The following is a 27827-nucleotide window of genomic DNA, read 5'->3' on the forward strand; positions in this document are numbered from 1 at the left end:
CGAAATGAACAATAGTTGAAGTGCACAGTGGTCGTAAACTCAGTTTATGGTCCGTATTTCGGTTTACGGCCCGTATTTAAGCATAACAGAACCAGAAAGTCAGGCTGAGGACATGGTGATTTACGACTCAGTTTACGGTACGTATTCCAAGTCGTATTTAACCATTCAAGCATTTGACAGAAAGTTGAAGGTTTGGAAGTTAAAATACGACATGGCAGTTTACGACCCGTAAACTTCTTTACGGTCCGTATTTCACTTTACGATCGACTGGGCCAAAGTGCAAATCTGCAACTTCCACGTCTTCAGAACCTATAATCGGTCATTGTGGAGCCTAACCCATCTCTTATTGCAATTGCCTTTGAAATCTTACTTAGAGTCGTTAAACGTCGTTCCCTTCTTATTAAGACATCGCATACTCGTATTCTTCGTTAGTCTATTCACTGTACGTTCACGGAGAAATTTTCAAGGTGTAACAAAATTACTATACTGAGGAAAAATTTCAAATCCAACACTTGTCACCTTACTTTCTAAGTCCTTGAATCATGAATAAGGCTTAGTTAGAAGGTATGAGGTGTTACATGAGCAACACTCGATGCTAACATGCATCGAGAGAACCGAGCATTCTTGTTTTCCAACAATCATTACATAATCGCATAAGGGGATCAAGGCGTCCCCGTGCTATCAACAACTTGCAAATATTGCCTTGGAAGCTGTCATATCATCTTGCAACAGGTTACAACCAAATAACATGCCATCAAATAGTGGCGCACGACCCTCGTGATAAAGGAAATGAAATCCCAACAAGAGCGTACGCATAGTATGACTACCCATTGACGAGTCACGTTTATATGTGTATTTATGCCTTTTCTCATGTTTGAATTATTGAGGTTTAAGTATTATATGATGTAATTCCTCACATATTTGTGTTGTTTTGATAATAGATACGCAATGAAGGGGATGAAGAGGAAATACACAAGAATTGAAGAAAGATTGAAGTATAATTGAGCACAAAACAAACCTGACCGTCGCAACGGTCAAGTTTTGGTCCGCGCGATGCTCCTTCAGAATTAGTTAACCAGCCCCAACAGCCGCAGCGGTGGAGTTTCGGTTGCTGTGACAACACGACCCTAATGTAAATTTTTAGCCTTTTAAGTTATTAGGGTTGAGTAAGGCTTATAAATAGAAGTTGGGAGGCTCGAATAGAGGAATCCGCACGTACATAAATACGCTTTTGGGAGAAAAGAGGAGAAAAAAAAAAGGATCAAACTCAAGATTTTCAAGGAGGATTCAAGAGATTTAGAGTTTATTCTAAACCAGCCTCTTCTCTTAAACTTGTGTTATGAACATGATGACTCTTGACTTTTCTACGATTGTTTTTATTTAATTAATGGAGTAACTTTCTCTAAGTTGAGTTTTGGTGGAACCCATGGTTTGATTTGTGATTAATTTACTTTTCATCACTTTTCATCGCATGTGTTTATTTGATTCTTTGAGGAGTTTATGGATTTATTAATCCTAAGAGATATATCAATTTCTTCATTGCTTTGGTTGGGTTTATGATATTCTTTTGTTGAATATTAATTATATTCAACAAAAAGGATTAGTATTTTAAATTATAATCGTCACACAGATATTCGAAAGAAGTCTATATATTTCTATCTATAGAGAATCGTTAAGTACTACTTTTGCATCTTTATACATCTTTTTCTTTCTGTTAATTGCATATCCTAAAGGAGTATAATAATAAGAAAGCATTAGAGGGATTGAATGTATTCGCGAGAAATATTCACACTTTAAGGAGGGTTGGTGAAAGGTATTGAAAATTGCTAGTTATTCCATAGGTGGATTCTTGACTTAGCTCATTTATCTAGCTCCCCGAGTTATAAATGTTTGTTCTAATTGTGATGGCTATTTATTTTCACGTCATTATTAATTTTAAAGATCATCTTTCCAAAATTATCGATTCTCTCAAATAATGATCAAGCAATACAAATTAGCACATTAGAAACTCAAATCGACATTATCTATACTACTTTGACTAGCGAGTGGTTTTACGCTCGTCACCCGTCAAGAGCTGAAAAAAGGTGGTAAATCAATTTTTTCGATGAAGGTTCATTTCTTCGGGCAAAACATGCTCAAGTTTGAGTGAGAGACAAGTAACCTGCCATATCAACAAGGTGTGCTCGATAGGCGCATCATGTACAACATAAGATGTTCAACAGGTAAAGCTTTGGACCAGGTGTCTAATAATTTTTGTTGCAAAGTATTAAGGGCCGTTGATGTATTATGACAAGAAAATATTAGATTCATACGCAAGTTATTCTAATTTCTAGGACATTTTACTTTATATTTGTGAGTCTACAATTATCTAATCCAATAATTTCAAGGCTGAAGTAATTAAAACACCCCTAAACTTGACACGAATTGCAACTATAATCCCTAAACTATTGATGCACTTCAAGACACCCCTAATCTTGACTAGCTGAGTTTTAATTCACCCCCGAATTGACACATGACACAACAAGTGTGCCCAAACTCCTATACGCGCGCGAGAAGCTTCCACATCATTTTTTTTAAGCAAGAAGAATCAACTTTTTTACATTTCCCTTTAATTTGTTTCCTATTCCAACATCTAAATCATCCCCTTCCTCCATCAAAAAGAGGATTTTTTTTTTAAAATCAGATTTTTTTCTTAAAATATGGAAAATCCAATTTTAAAATAAATAAATCTAGACTGGATTTTTATTAAAAAATCTGAAACTTTTTAAATCTAGTGAACTAACCTTTTTGTTTTTAAAAAAAAGAAATCTGGAAAAATTGATTTTTTTTATTAATAAACATAGACTTTTTTAAAATCTAGAAAACTGAATAAACCGTTTTTCTAAAAAAAAACAAATCTGGAAAATTGAATTTTTAATTAAAAACCTGGACTTTTTTAAAATCTGGAATACTGATTTTTCTTAAGAATAAAGTGGAAAACTGACAATTTTTTTCTTGATTTAAAAACTAATCTAATTTACCGATTTTTTTTTTATAAAAAAAATGGTTTTTCCACATTTAAAAAAAATTAGTTTTTCTATATTTGTATAAAACTCCAGTTTTAATCAACTATTTTCCAGTTCTTTTTTAAAGAAGTGTCCTAAAAAATCATGAAAATCTGGATTTTTAAGGACACTTTATAAAAAAATATCAAGTTTTCAATTTTTTTGTAAATCCATTTTTTAAAGATATTTTAATTAAAAATCTAGTTTTTTTTTTTTTCAGATTTAAAAAAAAATCCATTTTTTTAGTTTTTTTTTTAAATTTTTAAAAAATTCTTTGTTTTAGATTTTAAAAAAAAAATCCATTTTACCATTTTTTTAAAAAACAATTTATCTAACGTGGAGGACACATAGGACGAAAATGCCAAGTGGACAGCGAGTGCATTCCACTTGCTGTGGCATGTCAATTCGGGAGTGAATTAAAATTCAGTTAGCCAAATTAGGGGTGTTTTTAAGTGTGGCAATAGTTTAGAGACTAAAATTATAATTCGTGCCAAGTTTAGGAATATTTTAACCACTTCAGCCTAATTTCTAGGGAGGAATCTAGGAACCAGGTCTCTTTAATGTTGAATGTGTAAATTACTTCTAATATTGACCCAAAAACAATCTTTTTTATGAAGCTATTTGCCTATTGTTCCCTTGTTATGAATAAATAAAGTTTGTTGTCCTCCAATGAAAATTCCACAACCCAAAAACTAATTTTGGAAAGCTGATGTATATCATATTTGCTAGTGGAAATTATCCACTCAGAGTCGACATTTGGCCTTTCCCGAGTGCTACCGAACAACACACACCTTAGCAGCACGCAACCATCTGTTCCTACGCACCCTTTACTTGTTCCCCCGGCTGTTAACTACTTCCCCCATTTCTCCCACTCCAAATGTTGCCAACCGACTAAATTGCACAAAATTCTAATTGAAGAGTTCACGCAGCTTCTTTTTTCTTCAATTATCCTAATATTCACTACTACTGAGAATCTGTTATATACCCTGGGTTTTGTATTATTCACAACACTAATGCCCCTGGTGAAAGCAATTAAACAAAGTGTGTGAGTGATGTTCAAAAGCAACAATGTTACCGCCAGGCTTTTTGAGCGCCAGATTTCCACCCCTGCTCCTGGCACCGCCGTATGTCTCCTCTTCTTCCCCCCTTTTCTTTTTCCTTTTTTACTAATTTTATTTATAGTTTACTGTAAACTTAATTAATTATACTGATTGAACCCTTTACAAATTCGAGGTCTTGTCACTTTTTCTTATGAAATACTCTCTCCCTCCCAATTTAAGTGTCTCTTTCTTTCTTTATTTAGTAAGATATATTTTACGTGTCAAGTTTAAGACCACAAGATCTAAAGGACTTTATCAAGGAACCCATTTGTAGAGCCATAGAGTTCTCATCTAAGTTTCCAGACGAGTTAATTGATAAAACTCAGCTCCAAAGATTTCCTAGCAAGTCTCAACTATGTTGCAGATTTTATTCCAAATATTAGGCAGGTTTACTACACACATGCTTAATTTAAGACTACAAGATTCTAAAGTTTCCCTTTATTTCTTATACTACATGCCAGTAAAAGTAAAACACTTAAATTGGGACAGAGGGACTATTTTTCATGCTTATGCTCTTGGTTTTGTAATTCAACTGCCACGTTGCAATTGTTAGACTGATACTTGCTTTGGAAGGTTTCTTAACCTTTTCAATATTGGGTGGTTTTGATACCGAAAAAGTGTTCTGTATTATTACGATAAATTGTGAAAATGTTTTCCAAGAAAAGTATTTCCCTCACTTATGGGAAGGGGCAGGATCACATGGAGATGTATGGGTGCTCCAGGACCATAGTATCAAACTCAAAACTTTATGTACTTACATATGTCATTACTATTAGGATATAATTTTTGTGAGCAGCCATGACAACGATGTTGTTGGGTGCATTGGCTGAAAGGCTAGACGAAGTTTCACAAACATTTTGGTGAGGCATCAGTACCATGCTTTTCCATTTAAAATTCATCTCAGTCTGACATTATACTGAATAAAAATATGAATAAAAAGTACTAGCAGTTTTATATATTTCTACATGACAACAACAACAACATACCCAGTCTAAATCCCTTAAGTGGATTTGGGGTCTGAGGAGGGTAGGATGTACTTGGTGATGTAGAGAGGCTATTTCCGATAGACCTTCGGCTTAAAAAAAGTGTAATCAGAGCAGGATTTAAAGGAAAATAACGACAACAAAATAACAAGATAAACAAAGCAAATGAAGCAACATGTAGTAACAAGAATTGAAGAATAAGATGCTACACTAATACTAAATAATACTACTAAATAAGGAGAAGATGAGAAGAGGAGACTAGCCCCCTGCCCCTCCCACAGAAAAGTACGACAACACTCGGCCACCTACTATCTTTCTACCCTAATCCTCAACCTCTTTACCTTTCTATCTAGGGTCATATTCTTAGTAAGTTGAAGATGGGTCATGTCATGTCTAATCACCTCCCCCTGTTCTTCTTCGGCCTATCTTTACCTCTCCTAAAACCTGCTATAGCCAACCTCTCACACCTATTCACTGGTGCATCCGGCGCACCTCCTCTTCACATACTCGAACCATCTTAGCCTCGCTTCCTTCATTTTGTCCGCCACAGAGGTCACTCCCTCCTTGTCCTGTATATCGTCGTTCCTATTCCTACCCCTTCTAGTATGCCCACTCATGTATCTGAGCATCTTCATCTCCGCCAACTTCATCTTCTAAATGTGTGCGCTCTTGATTGGTAACACTCTGCTCCACACAATTATGTAGGTCTAACCATCACTCCGTAGAACTTACTTTTAAGCTTTGGTGACACATTCTTATCACATAATATCTCGACACGAGCCTTCATTTTATCCACCCTACTCCAATACGATGTGCGACATCATCGTCAATCTCCCAGCTTCCTTGGATTGTAGACCCAAGATACTTGAAACTTCTCTTCTTGAGTATAACTTGTGTATCGATCTTCACTTCCACCTCCGCCTCATGCGTAACAATAACGTCATTGAACGTGCACTTCATGTACTCTACTTTAGTCTTGCTTAACCTGAAACCTTTAGATTCTAGAGTCTGTCCAAACTTCCAGCCTATCTTAACAATAACGTCATTGAACGTGCACTTCATGTACTCTACTTTAGTCCTGCTTAACCTGAAACCTTTAGATTCTAGAGTCTATCCAAACTTCCAGCCTATCGTTAACTCCTCCGCGCGTCTTGTCGATCAAAGCTATGTCATTTGCGAATAACATACACCACGACACCTCACCTTGAATATGCTGCGTCAGTTCGTTCATCACTAAGGCAATAGAAACAGGCTAAGGGATGACCCCTGGTGCAATCCCATCATGACCGAGAAGTTTTCTGAGTCACCTCTCACTGTTCTTACCCGGTCTTGGCTCCATCGTACATGTCCTTAATTGCCTTACTGTAAGCCATATATACACCTTTACACTCCAAACATCTCCATAGAACCCCCCTAGGAACTTGATCGTATGCCTTTTCTAGGTTAATGGACACCATGGGTAAGTTTCTCTTCCTATCCCTATATTGCTCCAACAATCTCCTCACAAGGTTAATGGCTTCTGTAGTTCATCAATCTGGCATGAATCCGAATTGGTTTTTGGAGATAGACACATCTTTCCTCATCCGCATCTCGACTACCCTCTCCCAATCTTTTTTGATGACAAAAGAGTGTACCTGTTATGGATCGGGGGATCACCCTCTCCCAAACATTCATAGTGTGGTTTAGTAGCTTGATTACCCAATAGTTGTTGCAATTTTGGATATTACCCTTGTTCTTGTGCAACGGAATCATTGTACTCTAACTCCACACCTCTGGCGTTCTAGCCGTCCTAAAAATCACATTAAACAACCTAGTTAGCCCTTCCATACCTACTTGGCCTGCGTTCTTCTAAAATTCTACCCGGATCTCGTTTGGTTCGGACGCTCTTTCGCTCCATATCCTACAAATTGCCCGCAGACGTTATGCACCTAAAACACCCAAAATCCCAATGGCTCCCAGGATGCTCTAACTCCCCAGCACAATATCCTATATATTTCTACATGCATTATTAACTTGGCTAAGGTGAACTGGACTATGCCTGAATACACTGCAGACCTTCTAAGCTGTTGGATAAGAAGGGGAGGGAGCAAGAGTCCGAAGATTTGGTGGAAAACAGTTCCTGCCTGCATTTGGTGGAACATTTGGAAGGAAAGAAACGACAGAATTTTTAAGGCAAAGAAAGTTCATTGCAGAAGATCCAATGGAAGGTCATTACTTCATTAAGCTTTTGGTGTAAAGAACAATATGCAGAAGAGCAAGTTTAGTTAGTGGACTTTTTAGGATTACTGTAAGTATTTCTCTTTCAGTAAAGTGTAAATTTTTGGAGGTGGCCAGCATACCCTTATTGCCGAGTAATACAAAGTTAACAGTTTCCAAAAAAAAAAAAAAACACTCTAACAGGCTTAAAAAACTCCTAGAAAGCATATGGCATAAAGTAAATGTATTAACATGACTAAAACATATAATAAAAACAACTACACCGCAATGCCAAGTTAGTTGAAGTCGATTGTATGAATCCTCGATGCCATAAATGATCTTTTTGGGTCCATAATATTTCAATACTCCGTACATAGACTAATACATATTCCCAACTAATTGGAATCGCGTATATAGGTTTTTTTCTTCCATGACGCCTATCTTTCCCTAAGTCTGCACGGACTCAAAGAGATTGCAGGTCTTTCAAGACAATTCTTTTTCATGTGAATTTAGGTTTACCTCATCCCAGTTTAACACATTCACTCATCATGGTTTTACACCTATGGACCCGTTCATTTGGAGGTCAAAACAGGACGTGACCAAATCATCTCAATCGACCTTATCTCATTTTATCCTTAATGGGTATTTGCAACTTCTTGAGAATGTGGTCCATTTTAATTTTGTCTTATCTTATATGACCGCACATCCATCTTAGTATCCGCATCTCTTGCGACCATCATCTTGTGGATGTGTTGACCTTTAGCAGCTCAACATTCACCTCATATAACGTTTTGTTATGAGACTTACTTTTCACTTTGGAAGAAATCCTTTTATCTCATAACACCCGGTATCACTTCCCAATCAGCCGTCTGATTTTGTTCCATTTCAACCATCCAACCACTAATTTTAAAACTTTGCGAACTGCCCTTTGAGCTACAAAGCCTAATTGCGATGTGCCGATGTTCCCTTTTTTTGGCTTTTGTATTATCTATAACCTCTCACCAAATCTGGCTGCCATCTTTCTTTTGTTCTTTTCCGTTTTCTTCATGCCGATTCCTTTTTTTTTTTTTTTTTAACTTTTCCTTTATTCCTTTTTGTTTTTCCCCTTTCTTTTGCTCAGCATGTACAATCCACTGACCTCCCTCTTGGTCTAGATATCGAACACCCAAAGTCGGGTTCTTTTCCTCCTTAAAATGTAAAAAAGGCGACGATCTTCTGTGGTTAATCTGGTTCTTCTCACTCTGTTGCAGCTGCAACAACAGTTTGCTTTTTTTCTTTTCTTGCACATGACTTTCAAGTCCTTGTCTGTCACTGCTTATGGGCAAAATTCATCCTCCTTTACGTTCCAACTATTACTTCATATCACTTATTTTAATCAACACATACATTGTTGTCAATTTTTAATGATAAAAAATACGGTCAACACGTTGTCATCAAACTTGGCCAGCATGTTGCGGTGATACTATATGTCACCAACTCTTATAGCCAACTAGGCATTGGAAAATGATCCAAAAGATAATTTCTAAGGTACAACATTTTCTATAAGAAACAATTTTCTCCATACCAATCAAACCTTTCTCTTTTTCTTCGGATTGTGCATGGTATATTTGGTCAGATTTGGAATCTGTGATGTATAGAATGGTTGCTTAAGAGTGCTGATTCACCTTTTGCAGATTCATCGTGCCAGAAGATTCTATGAGAACATTGTACCAGGTTATACCATATACGATGTTGAATGTCCCGACCATTCATTTCGCAAGTTCACGGATGATGGTCTATATCTTATAAGTTTCAGCCGAAATCATCAGGATCTGATTGTTTATAGACCAACATGGTTAACATTTTCCTGCAAAGAAGAAGATTGTGATTCTCATGATCTTCCTTTGAAAGCCAGAAAGTTTGAGAGCTTCTTCACGCAATTGTACAGTGTTAATCTTGCTTCTAGTGGGGAACTTATATGCAAAGACTTCTTTCTCTATATGGAGAGCAACCAATTTGGACTCTTTGCAACTTCAACTGCACAAATTCATGATGCACCTCCTACTGGAGGGGCAATTCAGGGAGTCCCTTCAGTTGAAAAAATAACTTTCTACCTTTTGAGGTGTGTAATCAGTCTCAACTATTAGTTTCATGAGCACTTGGCATGATTTTTTTGGTCTTTGAAGTTATCATGGTTGCTTTTGTTGTGGTTTGGTTTATTAACTTAGGTTGGAGGATGGAGCTAGACTTGACGAGAGGGTTTTTCACAATGATTATGTTAATTTGGCACATAGCATTGGTGCTTTCTTGTATGATGATTTGCTTGCTATAGTGTCCCTTCGTTATCAAAGAATACACATCCTTCAGATCAGAGATTCTGGAGATCTTGTTGATGTACGAGCAATAGGGGAATTTTGCCGTGAAGATGATGAACTTTTTCTCAATTTCAATTCCCAGGTAACTATGATGCTTCAAGTTCTTTAAGGAAGTTGGGATTCAGTTTCATCCGATCCTCATTTCTTTATTCTAAAGAACGGTAAGGTTGTATAAATGAAGCACAAGATTGTGCCAGAAATTACATAAAATTCAGTTCCTTAACAATTACCGTAGGAAGCTGAGAAAGTCTGTCATCCTATCAACTGTATTAGCATCTTCTAGTCTCCACCAAAAACCCAAAATGGAAATACAGAATACTTTAAAGTATGAATCTTTTCATATTTGCTTTCAAAACATCATCTCTTCGACTTAAAAAGTACCAGGATTTATTCAGTGCGATATTGAAGTGAAACAGAGAAAGGTTCCATTTCTTGTTACTTTGCTGATATAAAAGAGTGGAACAGTTGTAAATGAGCCAGTAGAAGAGAAATGGAGAAAGTCCACTAATTTAAGGAATAACCAAAAGGCAATTGTGTTTTCTTTCTCTCTCTTTTTGTTTAAATGTTCACAGCTTTGGTATAACCTAGAAATTGGACTTCTATTGTTTCTCCACAGTAGTAGACTCACCTAGATGTATGTCTTGTCATTACGTCAAAGAGGTCTAAAAAATCTTGTTTGCTGTTCTTTTAAGCTTTTGAGCGTTCCTTGTTAGGCAGCCTAAAAACCCATTCGTTACTCACCACATTTGAAAGAATTTCAGAAAAATGCATATTTGCTTTTGCCCATTTCTCTCTTTATTTTTATTTTATTTTATTTTGGGTTGGGGTAGGTGAGCAAGCAGGGGATGGTGTATTGTATTTCTCGCTAAGTGTAGGTACCTGGGTTTCTGAAATTGATAAGTGGGTTGTGCATGCTAATCTCTAACAGTAGCCTATTGCTTCAGGTTCTTGTAAATCATGTTGGAAATGGTTTTCATCATAGTATGCCTGAATTGGAAACTTCTTTCATGGGCGGTATAAAGCAGCGGCTACTTTCATTTATATTTCGAGGTATATGGAATGAAGAAACTGACCAAACCATGGTTAGTAATAGAATATTGAATTTTTTTTATATGTTAAGAGCCTTAGTATGTTGTTGTTACTTGATTGCTTATTTAGTTTATTATGTCAACAAAGCTGCAAATCATAGATTATTCTGATTGAAGCTTGAGGTTATTTTACTAATCCTTATGTGTTATCTGATACTGATTTTTGACCTCATACATCTGGAGGTATACAACTATTGGTTTTATATGTGCTTTATGGGGAGGTTTCTCTTTTCTAAATGAAATTTATTTGATAGTTCTGATAAACTGGAATCATATTATAACTGTAATCATCACTTGTTTCGACTTTTACAATATCTAAATGCTAATAATAGAATATCAGCTTGGACTCATTGGGAAGGAGAACAATGTTTCTTAATTAGCATTGGACTGCTGAACAGAAATGAGTTCGTAATTTGATGCCTAACCTGAAAAGCAATTCATCAAGGATCTTTCCTCTTAAAAATTAACCTGTTACAAATGCAATTCATCAAGGATAAGTCTTTCTGGATCATGTGTCCATATATTTTGTGGTACCTCGATCAATAAGAGAGTATTCTCTGATGTTATAAATAATCTAAGAAAATTAGTAAAAAATAGTAAGAAACACTACAAAGGGAGAACTTCATTAGCTTTGAACAACGGTTACTACACTAAAGGCCCACTTACAAGCAAACACTTCAAGCAACACAAAAGAAGCAAGTGTGGAGATCATCTGTACCAAAGCTGGACCCATGCTGCTTCAGAGCTTCATCTTCCTTGAATGCTTCATTCTCTTTTGATCCTTTTGAACTAGAAATTCAAGCTTCTAGTCTCAGGGATTTAGAACTCATGGAGGGGACACTGTCCGAGCCTGAAGCAGATGATGAAGCGGTTCACGCAGGGCACTCGATGGACCCACATATACCCAAACCGATATTCTCAGCACTGTCAGTTTCAAATGAATCTGACTCTGGTATCTCATCTCAGTCCTACAACAGTTTTCTTCCTTTGCCTTGGCATGATCCACAAATTCAAACTGTTGATATCCCTGATGTGGTGGAAACCTCAAAATGGACGAAGTTGACAATGATGAAGGCTTGCAAAGTGTTGGGGGTAAATGTTGCTGGGTTTGAACACGAACTTCTGGGAATTATTCTGAGAATGGAGGAAAAAAGGAAAGTGCAGATTCTTGAGCAAAAAAATAAAACAGGAGAATTAAAGAAAGGGAAAAGCAAAGCAGTTACTGAACTTAAAAGATTGGATTGGGGTCTCCAGGACGGGAGTGGGAAGAAAGAGAGGGGCAGGTCTCAAAAGGCTCATTCCAGATGAGAGTTAAAACACTCAGCTGGAATGTGCAGGGTCTCAACAATAAAGACAAGAGAAGCACTTTGAAATCTCTTATTCACAAGTGGGGAGTTGATATTATTTGCCTGCAGGAAACCAAAATAGAGACATGGAATCCATCTCTAATCAGGCAAATTTGGGGAAACAGATGGATCTCTTGGGCAGAAGTCAAAGCAATTGGTACCAAAGGTGGGATATTAATAATGTGGGACAAAAGAGCTTGGAAATGTGTTGATTTTGAAGCAGGAGCCTTTTCTTTATCATGTAGATTCGAAAGTCTTGCTGAGGATTTCAAATGGGTTTTTACTAGTGTTTATGGCCCTCATACCAATCCAGAAAGGGAGGATCTTTGGCTCGAGTTAGCATCTATCAGGGGATTGTGGTCTGACCTATGGGTCATAGGAGGGGATTTCAATGTGTGCAGATTTGTGGGGGAAAGATTGAACTGCGTTAGAAGATCAAGGGCGATGCTGGGCTTCTCCAACACTATTCTAGACCTGGATTTGATTGACCCTCCACTTCAGGGAGCACAATTTACCTGGTCAAGAGGGGAGGAGTCTCTCCAAGCCTCTAGAATTGACAGGTTCCTTATCTCAACAGAATGGAGCGAGATGTTCAATACTATCAAACAGTACCCCTTGCCTAGAGTTTTTTCTGATCATAAACCAATTATCCTGGAAAGTGGAGATTGGGAGACCACACCTTCTTATTTCAAATTTGAAAACATGTGGCTTCAAGCTGAGGGTTTCATGGACATGATAGAAGGATGGTGGATTTCTTACACTGTATTAGGCACCCCAGACTTTGTGCTAATGCAGAAACTAAGGAATCTCAAGAAAGACATTACTAAATGGAATAGGGAGGTCTATGGAACAATCGAGACTCAAAGGAACAAGGCACTCAAAGAACTTTGGAAGCTGGACCAGTTAGCTGAGCTCAGAGCTCTCTCTACAGAAGAGAAAGGTCAGACATTGAATCTCAAACTTGAAATTCAGCAAATAGCAACCGCTGAAGAGATCTCATGGAGACAAAAATCAAGATGTTTATGGTTGAAAGAGGGGGATAAGAATACAAAGTTTTTCCAAAGAATGGCCAACTCTCATTGAAAGGGCAATACCATTGACAGACTCAAAATAGGGGATGGAGTAATTGAAGACAAAGGAAGGATCAAGGATGGTATTCTGGAGTACTATCAACAAATTTACAAAGAAACTGAATCTTGGAGACCCTCAGCTGTCTTTGAAGGTCTGTCAAGTCTCAACACAGTGGATAAAGAGGACCTTGAACTTCCTTTCACCGAAATGGAGATTTTAGAAGCTCTCATGACTTGTGCCCCTGACAAAGTTCCAGGCCCTGATGGTTTCACTATGGCTTTCTTTCAAAAATCATGGAACTTCATCAAAGCAGACCTGCTAGCAGCTTTTAATTTCTTTCATCAGAACTGCCAAATGGTGAGATCATGCAATGCCTCTTTCATTGCTCTTATCCCAAAGAAGAAAGGGGCCGCAGAGCTTAGAGATTATAGGCCTATAAGTCTTATAGGCAGTGTCTACAAATTGCTGGCCAAAATTTTAGCTAAGAGGCTCGGAAAAGTGGTGGATTCCTTAGTTTCTGGACAGCAGAGTGCTTTTCTGAAGAATAGACAGATCACTGATGCATCTATGATTGCCAATGAAGTGCTAGACTGGAAAATTAAAAGTGGTGAGACTGGGATCCTATGCAAATTAGATATTGAGAAAGCTTTTGATCAGCTTAACTGGGCTTATTTAGTCAACATTTTGAAGCAAATGGGTTTCGGGGAAAGGTGGATAAGGTGGATTTATTTCTGTATTTCGACAGTGAAGTTTTCAATTCTGGTGAACAGAAGTCCAGTTGGGTTTTTCTCTTCTCAAAAGGGACTCAGGCAGGGGGATCCATTGTCCCCTTTCCTCTTTATCATTGCGATGGAAGGATTATCTCAGCTGTTAGCAAAGGCCAAAGAACTTCAGTGGATTCAAGGGTTCCAAGTGGGCAGAAATCCTTCCACCTCAGTCTCAGTCTCTCATCTACTCTATGCAGATGACACCCTTATATTTTGTGGAGCTGATTGTCAGCAGGTCTCTAATCTCAACACTACCCTCATGATCTTTGAGGCCATCTCTGGACTTCATATCAACATGCGTAAGAGCACTATATATCCAGTGAATGAAGTGACCAACCTAGAAGCTCTTGCTGATATTCTTAGCTGCAAAACAGGCTCCTTTCCCACCACCTATTTGGGACTTCCTTTGGGTGCTAAATTCAAATCATCTGGGATATGGAGTGGGGTCATTGAAAGAATGGAGAAAAGACTAGCCACTTGGAAGATGCAATATCTCTCATTGGGTGGCAGGCTCACCCTCATCAAAAGTGTCCTAGACAACATTCCCACTTACTTTATGTCACTCTTCCCTATGCCAACCTCAGTTCTAAAGCAAATTGACAGGCTTAGAAGGAAATTCCTATGGGAAGGTAACAGTGTTACTCATAGATTCTCTTTGGTCAAATGGCAATCAGTTATTCAACCCAAAGGCCAAGGGGGGCTGGGGATTAGAAATCTTAAGTTTCATAACAACAGCCTACTCATGAAGTGGCTTTGGAGATATGGTCAAAATGAGGCAGGGTACTGGAAGGAAATCATCAAAGCTAAATATGGTATTCAAGACCACTGGACTGTAAAGAAAAGCAATGAACCACATGGTGTTGGAGTATGGAAACACATCAGTAGTCTCTAAGAGGAATTCTTCCAGGCTGTCTCATTCAAGGTTGGAAATGGGCTCAAGATCAGATTTTGGCAGGACAAATGGCTTGGGGACACTTTAGTAAAAGATTTATTTCCCTCACTATTTCTGATAGCTTCTAACAAAGAAGCAACATTAGCTCAATATAGAGTTAACAACTGTTGGACACCAATTTTAAGGAGAAACTTACAGGATTGGGAAGTTGATGATTTTCTTTCTCTATTAGAAAGTTTGGGACAAAGTACTTTGGTGGCAGATTTTCAGGACAGAATACTCTGGGGCAATTCTAAGGAAAAGATTTTCACTGTGAAGGAATGTTACAACAACTGGTGCTCTCAAAATAGCCTTTTAGAGGTTTGGCCTTGGAAGCTTGTATGGAGAACCAGACAGCCTCTCAGAGTTACTTGCTTCACTTGGACTGCACTGAAGGAAGCATGCCTAACACAAGACAATCTTAGAAGGAGAGGTGTAATAGTTGTTAACATGTGTACCATGTGCAAGCAGACCAATGAAAGTGTCAACCATCTATTTTTGCACTGCCCTGCAGCAGCTAGCCTCTGGTTTTTCTTCTACTCTATGCTTGGTCTACAATGGGTAATGCCCTTCAACATCAAAGATGCATATGCTAGCTGGATACTCTGGAGAGTTGACAAATCCATTAAAAGAATTTGGAGAATGATCCCAGCAGTAATTTTTTGGACCCTATGGAAGGAGAGAAACAACAGATGCTTTGAAGGAATCTCAACTCCTATTTGCTCTCTAAAGTCTAGGTGTTTAGTTAGTCTTTTTAGTTGGCATTTTTTTGCCCCTGTAAACAATGTGGGTAACTTTCTAGATTTTATCAGCTCCTTTTCTCTAGTTCAGTAGAGATAGGATATCTTTAGATTGTTCTACAGGTTTTGCCAAGCCTGCCAGCTTTTCCCATCTGTAACCTTGCATCTTCTTGATGTTTTACTAATGAATTTTATTACTTTACCAAAAAAAAAAAAATCTAAGAAAATCATTAATGTGAAATGGATGTCTTCGTACTCTATCATGTTATAACTAATTTAAGAAGACCATTGTGAAATGAACGTTTTATTTATGTTGAGCAAGCAGAAACTACCAAGAGGAAGAAGAAACTACCAATCATATTTTCATGTACATTAAACTGAACAGTGAAGTTGGTATACACGTCGTTTTGTTTCGGATGGAATGGGTAATCCCGGGCTCAATTGCTATTTTTATCTGTATGGGGGATCATTTGGGTTGTGAGGTCGTAACCAGACATTGTGCGACGACCCACGTCCAACTGGCAAGGTATTATCCACTCTGGCCCATCTTTTGGGCCTTGTCTCCTTGGTCTTTAACCCAAAAGGCGCTTTGATAGTTGAATCCTGAACTCGCCCCTATGTGGTCCCTAACCTTCCTCCTATTCCAATGTGGGTTTGCTTAAGGTAAGCTTCACAAAGAACCTGCCTTTGAGTTCAATCGCTAGCGGTCTGTGGCTGTTAAACTTAACCCCCTTAAGGACTCAGCGTCCTTTGAGTGCCGTATTAGAGGAGGTATCGGTTCTAATACCACTTGTAACGGTCCAGGCCTAACTGTCAAGGTATTCTTTGCTTAGGGGAGGTATTGGTTCTAATACAACTTGTAATGGTCCAGGCCTAACTGTCAAGGTATTCTTGCCTAGGCGTGAGCTTTGGGCTTCACAGCTTTGTCCCTTCTGATTTTTACCCAAAAGGCGCCTCAAGAGTTGTATTCCTGGTTCCACCTTATATGGTCCTTAACTTTCCCCTCCCATTTTGATATGGGATTTACCTAAGGCACTTCAGTCCTTAACTGGCAGCGGTCCTTGGGCTATCACCCTAAAATATTACACCCTGTAAATTTTAGAAAACATTTGACACACTTAAATGCTTCGTAGCTCAATTTTATTAGTTTTAGCTGTTGGGAATAATGGAGTTCGTTTTCTTTTTGATAAGGTCAAGTTTTATTGATAAAGTACCAAGATGGTATCAGAAAAGTACAAAAATCAACAACATAAGAAACATCAGCACATCAAGTAATCCCCCTAACAAGCCAAGGAAATCCATGTACTGATCCAGGCTATCTGCCCTATTGCTATTACACCAGAAATATAAATTGAGCAAACAAGAGTTCTTAATTCTAAAAGTTACCAGTTTCAAAAAAAGAGTTCTTAATTCTAGGAACATGCATCCTTTTTCCTTCAACTCAAGCCTTATTTCTTTCCAGCCATATAGTCCAAAAGAAGCATATGAAAATGATTCTATTGATCTGCTTCAGGTTTCCTGCATCCTTTGACTTTGCCAGTAATCCATTAAACTCATAATCTTCAAAGGCATAACCCAAGAAACACCAGCTACATACTCCCAACATTCATTGAAAACTCTGCAATGCAAAAACAGGTGCACTGTTTCCTGGTCTTCTTCATACAAAATAGCATCTATTGCTTAAAGCGAAACCTCTCTTCTGTAAATTATTTTGAGTCAAACATGCCTCCCAAGTGACAATCCATCCAAAGCAGGCAGCATTAGCAGGAGTTTAGACTTCCAGATGATGGCCAATTAGATTTTCCCTAACCATTCTGCTGTAATAACAGTTTATAATAATCACCAACAGAGAACATTTTATCCTTGCTATTCACCCAAACCAATTCACCCTCCTTGTTTTGATCAATTAAAATAGTGTACAACTGTTGAGTGAGTTGACAGAAAAGCTTCCAATTCCCAGTCATTTAGGTTTCTTCTGAATTCTAGATTCCAACCACAGAGAGAATAAAACTCAGAAATATATCCATCCTTAAGCACAAAGCAGCTGAATAAATCTGGATAATTGTTTTTCAAATCTGTATTCTCAAATCAAAAATCTGTCCAAAATTTAATTATTGCTCCATTACCAACCTGTAATCTAGCATATTGTAAAAACCATCCTACATCCCACCAATGCCTTCCTATTGCTCTCAGTTGTGAAGGATCTTGTTTCCAACCATCCTTCTTGCCATAAATAGACTCTATGAGCTTTTTCCAGATTTCATCACCACCCCTATTATATCTTCATAGCAATTTAAGGAATAAACTCTTTTTATGCAATTTCAAATTCCTTACTCCCAAACTTCCCTTTTTCTGTTCATTTGTAACCACTCGCCACTTTACTAAATGGATCTTTCTTTTATTAGCATTATCATCCCATAAGAACTGATTCCTAATGGAGTTCAACTTTATATAAGTTGGCTTTCCATCCAGAACTACTATCTTGGGTAACTCTCTCCCCAAAAGATAGATATTGTTTCTTCCATGGGGTTAACTTATTAGACATCGATCAATTATTCCCTGCGAAATATTCTTTCTCCTTTTTCATCCCTAATGGTAAATCCGAAATAGACTGGAAATTTGTCAACTTCACACCCCTATATATCAGCCAAATCCTCAATACAGTTCCAAATTAATTCTCAATCCGAAACAAAACTGAACTCCTCTTAAATACTGTAGTTGTTCTTTTTCAGCTTCACAGAACAGTAAAGTATCATCTGGGTACAGAATATCCTCTCCATCTTGCCATACATAGGCCCTTGAACAATCCCAAATTCTCTGCATTTCTAAGCATCAAACTTTGGATTTCCGTGACCAAAACAAAAAGATAGGGAGATAAAGGATCACCTGTTTTAATCTCCTCCCACACTTGAAAAATCCTTGAGGATCACCAAACAACAACAACAACAACATACCCAGTTGGATCCCACAACGTGAGGTCTGGGGAGGGTAAAGTGTACGCAGACCTTACCCCCACCTTGGAAGGTAAGGAGGCTGTTTCCGAAAGACCCTCGGCTCAAAAGAAAACAAGGAAAACAAGGGAAAAGAGCCAGATACGGACAAGCAAATCAAAACCATGTGAAAATGAGAAATAGCAAGAGCAACGAAGTCATGATAAAATAACAAAGATAGACAAGACCAACAGATAGAAGCAGGATAAAAATACTCCTAATACGAGAAAGGAAACCTCGCGGCCCCCCACTAGCCCTCTACCCTGATACTCGACCTCCACCCCCTCCTATCACCGGTCATGTCCTCGGTAAGCTGGAGTAACGCCATGTCCTGCCGAATCACCTCTCCCCAGGCCTTCTTTGGCCTACCCCTCCCTCTCTTCAGGCCTACCACAACCATTCTCTCACACCTCCTCACTGGCGCATCAGCGCATCTCCGCTGCACGTGGCCGAACCACCTCAACCTCCCTTCCCGCATCTTATCCACCACAGGGGCCACACCCACCTTATCCCGAATCACTTCATTCCGAATCCTATCTCTTCTGGTATGCCCGCATATCCATCTCAGCATCCGCATATCAGCTACCTTCATTTTCTGGACATGTACTTTCTTAACTGGCCAGCATTCCGACCCATACAACATAGCCTGTCTAACCACCTCTTTGTAGAACTTTCCCTTTAGAATAGGCGACACCTTCTTATCACACAACACCCCCGATGCGAGCTTCCATTTCATCCATCCCGCTCCAATACGATGTGTGACATCGTCGTCAATCTCGCCAGTCCCTTGGATGATCGACCCCAGGTACTTGAAACTTTCTTTCTTCGGGATAACCTGAGTATCCAGCTGCACGTCCTCGTCCTCTACTTGACTCCCATAACTGAACTTGCACTCTAAGTACTCTGTCTTAGTCCTGCTCAACTTGAAACCCTTCGACTCCAGAGTCTGTCGCCAAACCTCCAGTCTCGCGTTAACACCGCTCCGCGACACGTCAATAAGCACAATGTCATCTGCAAACAACATGCACCACGGTACCTCTCCTTGAATGTGGCTTGTCAGAGCGTCCATTACCACAACAAACAGAAACGGGCTAAGCGTGGATCCCTGGTGCAGGCCCCCCATCGTGACTGGAAAGTGTTTCGAGTCACCTCCAACCGTCCTCACTCGGGTTTTGGCTCCATCATACATGTCCTTAATCGCTCTAATGTATGCTACAGGAACACCTGTAGCTTCCAGACATCTCCACAGCACCTCTCTTGGGACTTTGTCGTAAGCCTTCTCAAGGTCGACAAACACCATGTGCAAGTTAGTCTTCTTATCCCTATACTGCTCCACCAACCTCCTCACCAGGTGAATGGCTTCTGTAGTCGAACGCCCCGGCATGAATCCGAACTGGTTCTCCGAAATAGAAACTAACTTCCTCATCCTCGCTTCCACCACTCTCGCCCAAACTTTCATCATATGGCTCAACAGCTTGATACCCCTATAGTAGTTGCAGTTTTGAATATCCCCCTTGTTTTTATACCACGGGATCATGGTGTTCCATCTCCACTCTTCAGGCATCTCCGCCGTCCTAAAAATGACATTCAACAACCGCGTAAGCTACTCCAAGCCTCCCCTACCCGCATTCTTCCAAAATTCTGCTAGTATTTCATCTGGCCCGGTCGCCCTCCCCTTGCTCATCTTCCGCATAACCCCCTCGACCTCTTTAACCTTGACCCGCCTGCAGTATCCAAAATCGCGGCGGCTCTCAGAGAGCTCCAATTTGCCTAAAACTATGTTCCGGTCCCCCTCTTCGTTCAGGAGTTTATGAAAGTAGGACTGCCATCTTCGTCTAATAAGGGCATCCTCTACCAAAACTTTCCCTCCCTCGTCTTTGATACACTTCACTTGATCCAGGTCCCGAGCCTTCCTCTCTCTCTCTCTGGCTAGCCTGTACAACTTCTTGTCCCCCCTTTTTTCCCCTAAATCTTCATACAAGCGTCCAAAAGCAGCCGTCTTAGCCGCCGTAACCGCTAACTTCGCCTCCTTCCTCGCTTTCTTATACAGCTCCCTGTTAGTCCTTTTCTCTTCCTCGTCTGTGCTCTCTACTAGCTTTAGATACGCGGTTTTCTTAGCTTCCACTTTACCTTGTACCTCTCCGTTCCACCACCAGTCCCTTTTGTGTCTGCCAGAGTAATCCTTTGAGACCCCTAGCACCTCTCTTGCCGCTTCCCTGATGTTAGCAGCCGTCGTAGTCCACATACTACTCGCATCGCCGCTACTCCTCCAGGCTCCCATCGCCCTCAACCGCTCCCCCAGCTCCTGGGCATTGTCCTTGTTCAAAGCGTCCTACCTAATCTTCGGCTGACCCGATACAACCCTCTTTCTCCTCTTCCTTTTTATCTCCAAGTCCATAACCAAGAGCTTATGTTGGGTCGTGAGGTTCTCGCTCGGGATAACCTTGCAGTCCGTGCATAAACGTCTATCGCACTTACGGGAGAGTAGGTAATCAATTTGGGTCTTGGCCCTCGTACTCCGAAAGGTGACCAAGCGCTCTTCCCTCTTCTGAAAATTAGAGTTCGCTATCACCAAATCGAAAGCTCTCGCGAAATCCAACAGTGCCGTACCTCCCTCATTTCTATCCCCAAACCCGAAGCCTCCATGCACATCATCGTATCCCCTAGCCGACGACCCGATGTGGCCATTGAAATCACCACCAAGAAAAAGCTTCTCTAAGTGCGGAAAACCCCGCACAACCTCGACCAAATCCTCCCAGAATCGCCTTTTGATCTCCTCATCCTGGCCCGCCTGCGGTGCGTAAGCACTAACAACGTTTAAAGTTTGCCCTCCAACTACTATCTTAATAGTCATCAGCCTATCACTCACCCTCCTGACCCCTACCACCAGATCATGGAGCTCTCTATCAACTAGAATGCCAACTCCGTTCTTGCCCTTCGGGCCTCCTGAGAACCACGACTTAAACCCATCTACATCCCGGGCCCTATCTCCCACCCATCTAGACTCCTGGACACATGCTGATCTTCCTCTTCTCAAGAATCTTCGCCAACTCTATAGACTTCCCCGTCAGGGTGCCAATGTTCCAGGACCCAATTCTCAGCCTAGCTGTTCCCTTTCCGCCCTTAACCCTCTTCCTACCTCCCACCCCTCCTTGAGGATCACCATTAATCAATATAGAAAATCTGACTGTAGAGATGCAAAATCTGATCCACTCTGTCCATCTATCTCGAAAATTCATTTGCTTCATGACATCTAACAAACAAGACCAAATTGATATGATCATATGCTTTCTCAATATCTAACTTAGAAGGTACCGTTTTCTTCTTCTTTTTCAAAAGATAATCCACATTTTCATTTGCAAGAAAAGGAGCATCAACAAATCTGTCTTCCTCTAGTAAATGCATTTTTAACTAGGAGACATCAGCTTGTCAATCTTCCAGCCAGCAACTTTGCAATGATTTTGTATACACTCCCTAGTAAACTGATGGGTCTAAAATCTTTAACCTCTACAGCCCCTTTCTTCTTTGGTATTAGTGAGATAAAAGTAGAGTTTAAGCTTTTGACCAAAGTGCCTTTCTGGTAAAAAGCCTCCAGTCCCCAAAACATCCATACAAACCGTTTTCCAGAATTTTTAAAAAACAATAAATTAAATCCGTCGAGTCTAGGACCCTTATCACCTTTGAAAGTTTTAATAACATCTTCCACTTTCTTCCAAAGTAAAAGGGCTCTGTAGCCAATCCTTTTTTTCATCAGATATTCTTCTCAAACCGTCATCTTCCCATCTTGGTCTCCACTCTTCTGTTTCACTAAATAATTTTTCATTAAAACCCAGTATATGTTCTTTTATGAGTTTATCATCTTCCACTAGCTCCCCCTGAATCACCAATTTGTCAATACAATTGTATCTTTTATGAGCATTGGCTTGTTTATGAAAGATCTTAGTATTCCTATCCCCTTGATTTATCCACAAACTTCTGCACTTTTGTCTCCAAAAACATTCTTCAGATTTTGCCACTGACTCCAACTCCCTCAAAATAGAATTCCTTTCTGTTTCTGCCTGTTCTTCATCTAGAGCCACTCTCCCACCACGATCTATTTCCTTCAATTTAGCTAAAGCCTTATTCTTCCCGTCTTCCAGCTTTCCAAAAGCCTCTTTGTTCCATTTTTCAGATCCCCCTTTAATAGTCTTAGCTTCTTTGCGAGAATTATATCAGGTTCTCCTTCTACTTCATAAGATTTCCCACCAGTTCTCAATAAGATTGGTGAAACCCCTATACTCAAACAACATATTTTCAAATTTGAAATGATCTTTCCCTTTTCTCCATTCTCCACATTTCAAAAGTCATCTAACTCTGCCTAGTTAGCTTCCATGGTCATTTTAGCCGAAAATATAACTTCCGGTACCTATTTAATGACGTGATAGCTGTAAGTTTTTCGAAAAATGAATGCTTGTATTTACTGTTAACATCTAGTTATATTTTTGTCTTCTAGTTTTTCATCACATAACAGTTTTAATCTCCTTCTACTTCATAAGATTTACTGTTGACATCTAGTATATTTTTTTTCTTCTAGTTTTTCATCACTTAGCAGTTCATCTTCTAGAGCTACTTAGATTTTTGTGTATTCTATCTAGGTGAAACTGTATTTTTATTTTTATTAAGAAACATCTGCAAAAGAGAAGACTCTCAAGAGAACTTTTTCCTCTTTATGGGCATATGTGTAATAAGTTCTAAACATAGTTTTTCCTATGTACATTTAGTATATTTAGCATTTACCTTCTTTTCCTTTCGCTAGAGTTGGATTTTAAGGTTTTTATAATTTTCTCAAAACTAGTAACTAGTACAACAATAACAACAAAATAAAAGGAAGGGGTTTTTTTTGGGGGGGGGGGGGGGGGGTTGCAGGTATACTGAATCCATCAATTCCAAATTCATGTATCAAATTGTATGCATCACTGCGTCTCTATCATTAGGAAAGTGATAAAGAAAAATGGAGAAAAACACGAGGTGATTTCTTCCAATCTGTCCTACCCTTGGGGGACAGAGTTAATACCTGTTGTTGGTGGAAGGTGACAGGTATCCCGTGGAATTAGTCAAGGTGCATGCAAGCTGGCCCGGACCACGTTTATCTAAAAAAATAATTAAAGATATAGGGAAAAGAAAATGGAAACAAAGACAAACTTACGCCAGAGCAGAGACCAAACTATTCGAGAGTTGGTTGCCTGAATGGTCACTTAACTTATAGTAATTGGCCACTAAAGTCACTTATCTTTCTTTCGTCTTTCAAAACTCATCTAACTTTGCCGAGTTAGCTTCCATTCATTTTAGCTGGAAATGTAACTACCGGTACCTATTTAATGACGTGGAAACTGAGTTTTTTGAAAAAATATTTTAAAAATTAAAATCAATACTTGAATTTATGTAGGACCCAACCCACCCTGAATATTTTTTCTGAGGGTGCACGATTCATCCCTTGTATGCGTATATATGTTTGAATTACTCATTTATTGAAATATTCTTATGTTTAAAGTAAGAATTGTCTTAAAAGGAACTATGAAAATAAAAACAATTTGCTTACTCTGACCAGAACAGTTTCAAACTTCTTCATTTTCTCCAACCATGTCCTGATCAAAAAATAAAAAATTTCTTCAACCATGTATTTCATCTACATTGACTAACGCTTCTGTCATAAGTTCATTAATAGAAAGAAAACATTGGGTCTTCATACTGTTAATGACCAAATCTTGTGGAAATACCTAAGAAAATATTAACGTACACTCATACAAGTCTGTGAAAAAAGAACAAAACTAGAAATAGGAAGAGTAACACACACAACTTTAAAGAAACTGTTGTAGGATAGACATCGTCTCCAAAAATTTCCTAGTTTGTTAGAGAAATACATCCAAACAGAATTATATATAAATTGTTTATGGTAGATTAAGTTAAAATGACAGTTGGGTCCCAAAGCGAGTATTGGATTTCTGGTGGAAAAAAAGAGTAAAAACAAACTGACCCACTGCAGTGAAAGCTTCTCATATTAGCTTTATAAGAAAAAAATATCTAAGTAGGCAAAGTTAGATGAAAAAAATATCTAAGTAGGCAAAGTTAGATGACTTTTGGAATAAGTTGAAGTATTAATTTAATTTTTTAAATTTTCTTAAAAAAAAAAAAACTTACAGTTGCACATCATTAAATAGGTACCGAAAGTTGTATTTCCAGCTAAAAAGACCATGGAAGCTAACTAGGCAAAGTTAGATGACTTTTGGAAGACAAATGAAAGATAAGCGACTTTGGTAGTCGATTACTATAAGTTGAGTGACCATTTGGGTAACTAACTCAACTAACCGGCTATGGTATTCTCACTATGAAAATCGCATCAAAACCGACAAATCTCAATGCCATGAGCATCATCCACGTCAATGAATACTTTCCCTTTCTTCTCGACTAAATTGTTTTCAGTGTCCGTGAATTATTTGAATTAAGATTGAATTGAGTTTCTTATTTAGTATTTCCTTGATCAAGGTGTGTTTAATAGTGCGAAAAGAGGAAAGGATCATAATTTGTTCAACTGAATGTAGAATGTATATATAATCAGAATCTTTCAATCAAACAAATAAGCTAGCCTCGTCCTATCATTCTTTTAGATTAAATGAATTCAGTTTTTGCTTTAGTACAAAAAGAAATTTAAGATATTTCATCTTGAGACGGGATGTAAGTTGCACACTGAACAGTTCATGATTTCACATTCTTCCTTTGCTAAGTTAATGTGGCAATACAACTTCCATCCATCTAGGATAGTAAACAGATCCAATTCATTTATTATTGAACTCCTTTATAAGGTAGAAAAGTTTATGTGCAAACTGTCAAGTACAATCATATCATAAGTATCTGGATCAATCGACAATTATGTCAACACGATAACAGGACTTCAACTTCTAGGGATAGAGGTGATGGTTTGAAACAAAGGTGTTACAAGAATGATACCTGTTAATTCGAAAGCCAAATTACAAGTCTGGTTGTGCACACCTTTAGCACTGCAAGATGGTTAAGACAATATTTTTCCTGACTCTGGTTTCTCTTTTTAATCAGCGAGTGCAGTGCCTGAAGAAGAAGTTTTACTTCCACTTTCAAGATTACATCGACTTGATTATCTGGAAGGTAGTGCGTTAACTTCAGCTTTCATATTTTTTTATATGACCCAGATGCTCTGTTCCAGAAAAACTGGACATATTCAGTTGCATCTGGTAACTTCTGTACATTTCCAGGGCGTGATTCACTTCCCGAATCATTGAACATCTTGCTACTTCTTGACTGCAATATGAGCAGGTGCAATTTTTAGACCGACATCACCTATTGATCAAGTTTGGCAGTGTTGATGGTGGGGTGAGATTTCCTTTTTTGCTCTATGATTTTTGTACTATGATTTGATCAGATTCTGGCGAGTTAGCTTGATATAAGAAACCTCGTGGAAACAATAAGATTTCAGGTTGAAACATTACCCCAAAAAATAAAAAAAGGTTTGGGGTACAAAATTGTTAAAATGATGATTTTTTAATTTAAAATTTTAACATCCACATAGGAAAGTATCTGACTCCTTTATTGCATAACTCTTATCTTAAAATGCATGGTAATAAGTAATTCAACTTGTCTCAGCAGGTATAGCTTGACCAGTAGTTAAAAGAGTAGCTACATCAGACTCTCTAGATATTTGCTTTATTTTGTAGTACATACATATTGCTGGTCTGAACCATTATATTTTGCCCATACGAAATCAATTAGTATTATTCAGGTTTAGCATAGATCGGGTTTGCAACTGAAGCCCATTTTTCTTATCCAATGATGAAGCTACTTTTGGGCTCATTTTTAACTATATATATTTAGAAGCTCATCTTGCCCTCTAAATTTGTTTGGAGTTTCCTATGATGCAAGCGAACATAAGTTGTCGCGACAGCATATACCAAAGTTTTAATCCAATTAATGTTGTTACCCGCAAGGGTGGCTCAGTTGGTTGAGCATGGCTCAGTTGGTTGAGCATGGGGCTTTCATAACGGAGGTCTCATGTTCGAAACCCCCTGCCTACAACAGCAGGGGATTTGCCTTCTGGGTCGAGCGGCTCAATTGGTTGAGCATGGGGCTTTCATAATGGAGATTTCAGGTTCGAAACCCCCTGCCTACAACAGCAGGGGATTTGCCTTCTGGGTTGAGCTCGTCGCACGGGGCTTGCCTAGTGTGGGTTAGCTCTCCTGTGTGGTTTGCTAGCTATTGCACATGAGCTGGGTTTACCCTGTGCGCTTCTGAAGGGTAGCGGTTGCGGGTTCCCATGTCATCAAAAAAAAAAAAAAATCCAATTAATGTTGCAGAGCCGTGTATATAGAATCTATTTATTTCGATCATTTTAATGGCCTGATATCTCTTGTACTATTTAGTTTGAAGCTTTTGCTCTCTATGGGAATAGCCTGACACCCATGCATGTTGACTATTGTTGAATCTGCAGGTATCTCGAAATGCTGATAGCCATCCTTCTTTTTTTGCTGTTTATAATATGGAGACTACTGAAATTGTTGCATTTTATCAGGTATATCTGAGTTTTGATTCAAGTGTTGTACTTTCTATCATGCAAATTTCTCTCAGCTTCCACTGTTTTTGTTTCCTTCAGAACTCAGCCGATGAGCTTTATTTCTTGTTCGAGCTATTCAGCGACCATTTTCATGTTTCATCCAAAAGTTCATTACATATGAACTTCATGTCCTCCCATTCTAACAACATCCACGCCCTCGAGCAACTAAGATGCACAAAGAATAAAGCAACCAGTTTCTCTCAAGTAATGTTCTCCTGAACTGACAATTTTTGAAGTGCTTAAGTGGCATTTGTTTCATGTTACCTTATCTTATATAACAAAAATGTTTTCAGAAATTGTTAAAAATTATTTTTGAAAAACTTTTTCAATTTTCCTAATTTGTTTTTCAACCAAACGCTACTGGAAAAGAGTTTTCAGTGTTTATTTCATATTTTGATTTCCTAAATTTTTTGCACCTGTTTTGAAAGAAACATGACCTAAGTTCTTATGCTATATCTCATTTGTATTTTCTTAGTATGAAGAACGTGACAGTCTGTGCGCTTTGAAATCTAAGTTGTGCGGACTCTTCACTTTCATTGCTGCACCCGTGTCGGATTCTCCAAAAATGCACTACCTTTGGAGTGTCCGACACGCACCCGT

At 38.7% G+C, this 27827-nt stretch overlaps 1 protein-coding gene across 7 annotated transcripts in view; it reads left to right on the forward strand.

Moving 5' to 3' along the window:
- The first annotated feature begins 3771 nt into the window (after window positions 1-3771).
- Window positions 3772-27827, forward strand: part of LOC132626565 (light-mediated development protein DET1) — a 35243-nt gene continuing 11187 nt past the window's right edge. Inside the window, exons 1-8 of one of the 7 annotated variants that reach the window (XM_060341474.1) lie at window positions 3773-4168; window positions 8997-9424; window positions 9531-9759; window positions 10622-10759; window positions 25700-25768; window positions 25937-25993; window positions 27105-27185; window positions 27267-27431. In XM_060341474.1, coding sequence (XP_060197457.1) covers window positions 4097-4168; window positions 8997-9424; window positions 9531-9759; window positions 10622-10759; window positions 25700-25768; window positions 25937-25993; window positions 27105-27185; window positions 27267-27431 — 1239 coding nt within the window. In that variant the 5' untranslated portion in view covers window positions 3773-4096. Of the gene's footprint in view, window positions 4169-8996; window positions 9425-9530; window positions 9760-10621; window positions 10760-25699; window positions 25769-25936; window positions 25994-27104; window positions 27186-27266; window positions 27432-27827 lie in introns of all 7 variants that reach the window. The other 6 variants (XM_060341472.1, XM_060341476.1, XM_060341473.1 and 3 more) reach the window with 6 other exon arrangements.

The sequence above is a fragment of the Lycium barbarum genome, chromosome 2 (genome assembly GCF_019175385.1).
Source record: "Lycium barbarum isolate Lr01 chromosome 2, ASM1917538v2, whole genome shotgun sequence".
In the NCBI taxonomy this organism is placed as follows: domain Eukaryota; kingdom Viridiplantae; phylum Streptophyta; class Magnoliopsida; order Solanales; family Solanaceae; genus Lycium; species Lycium barbarum.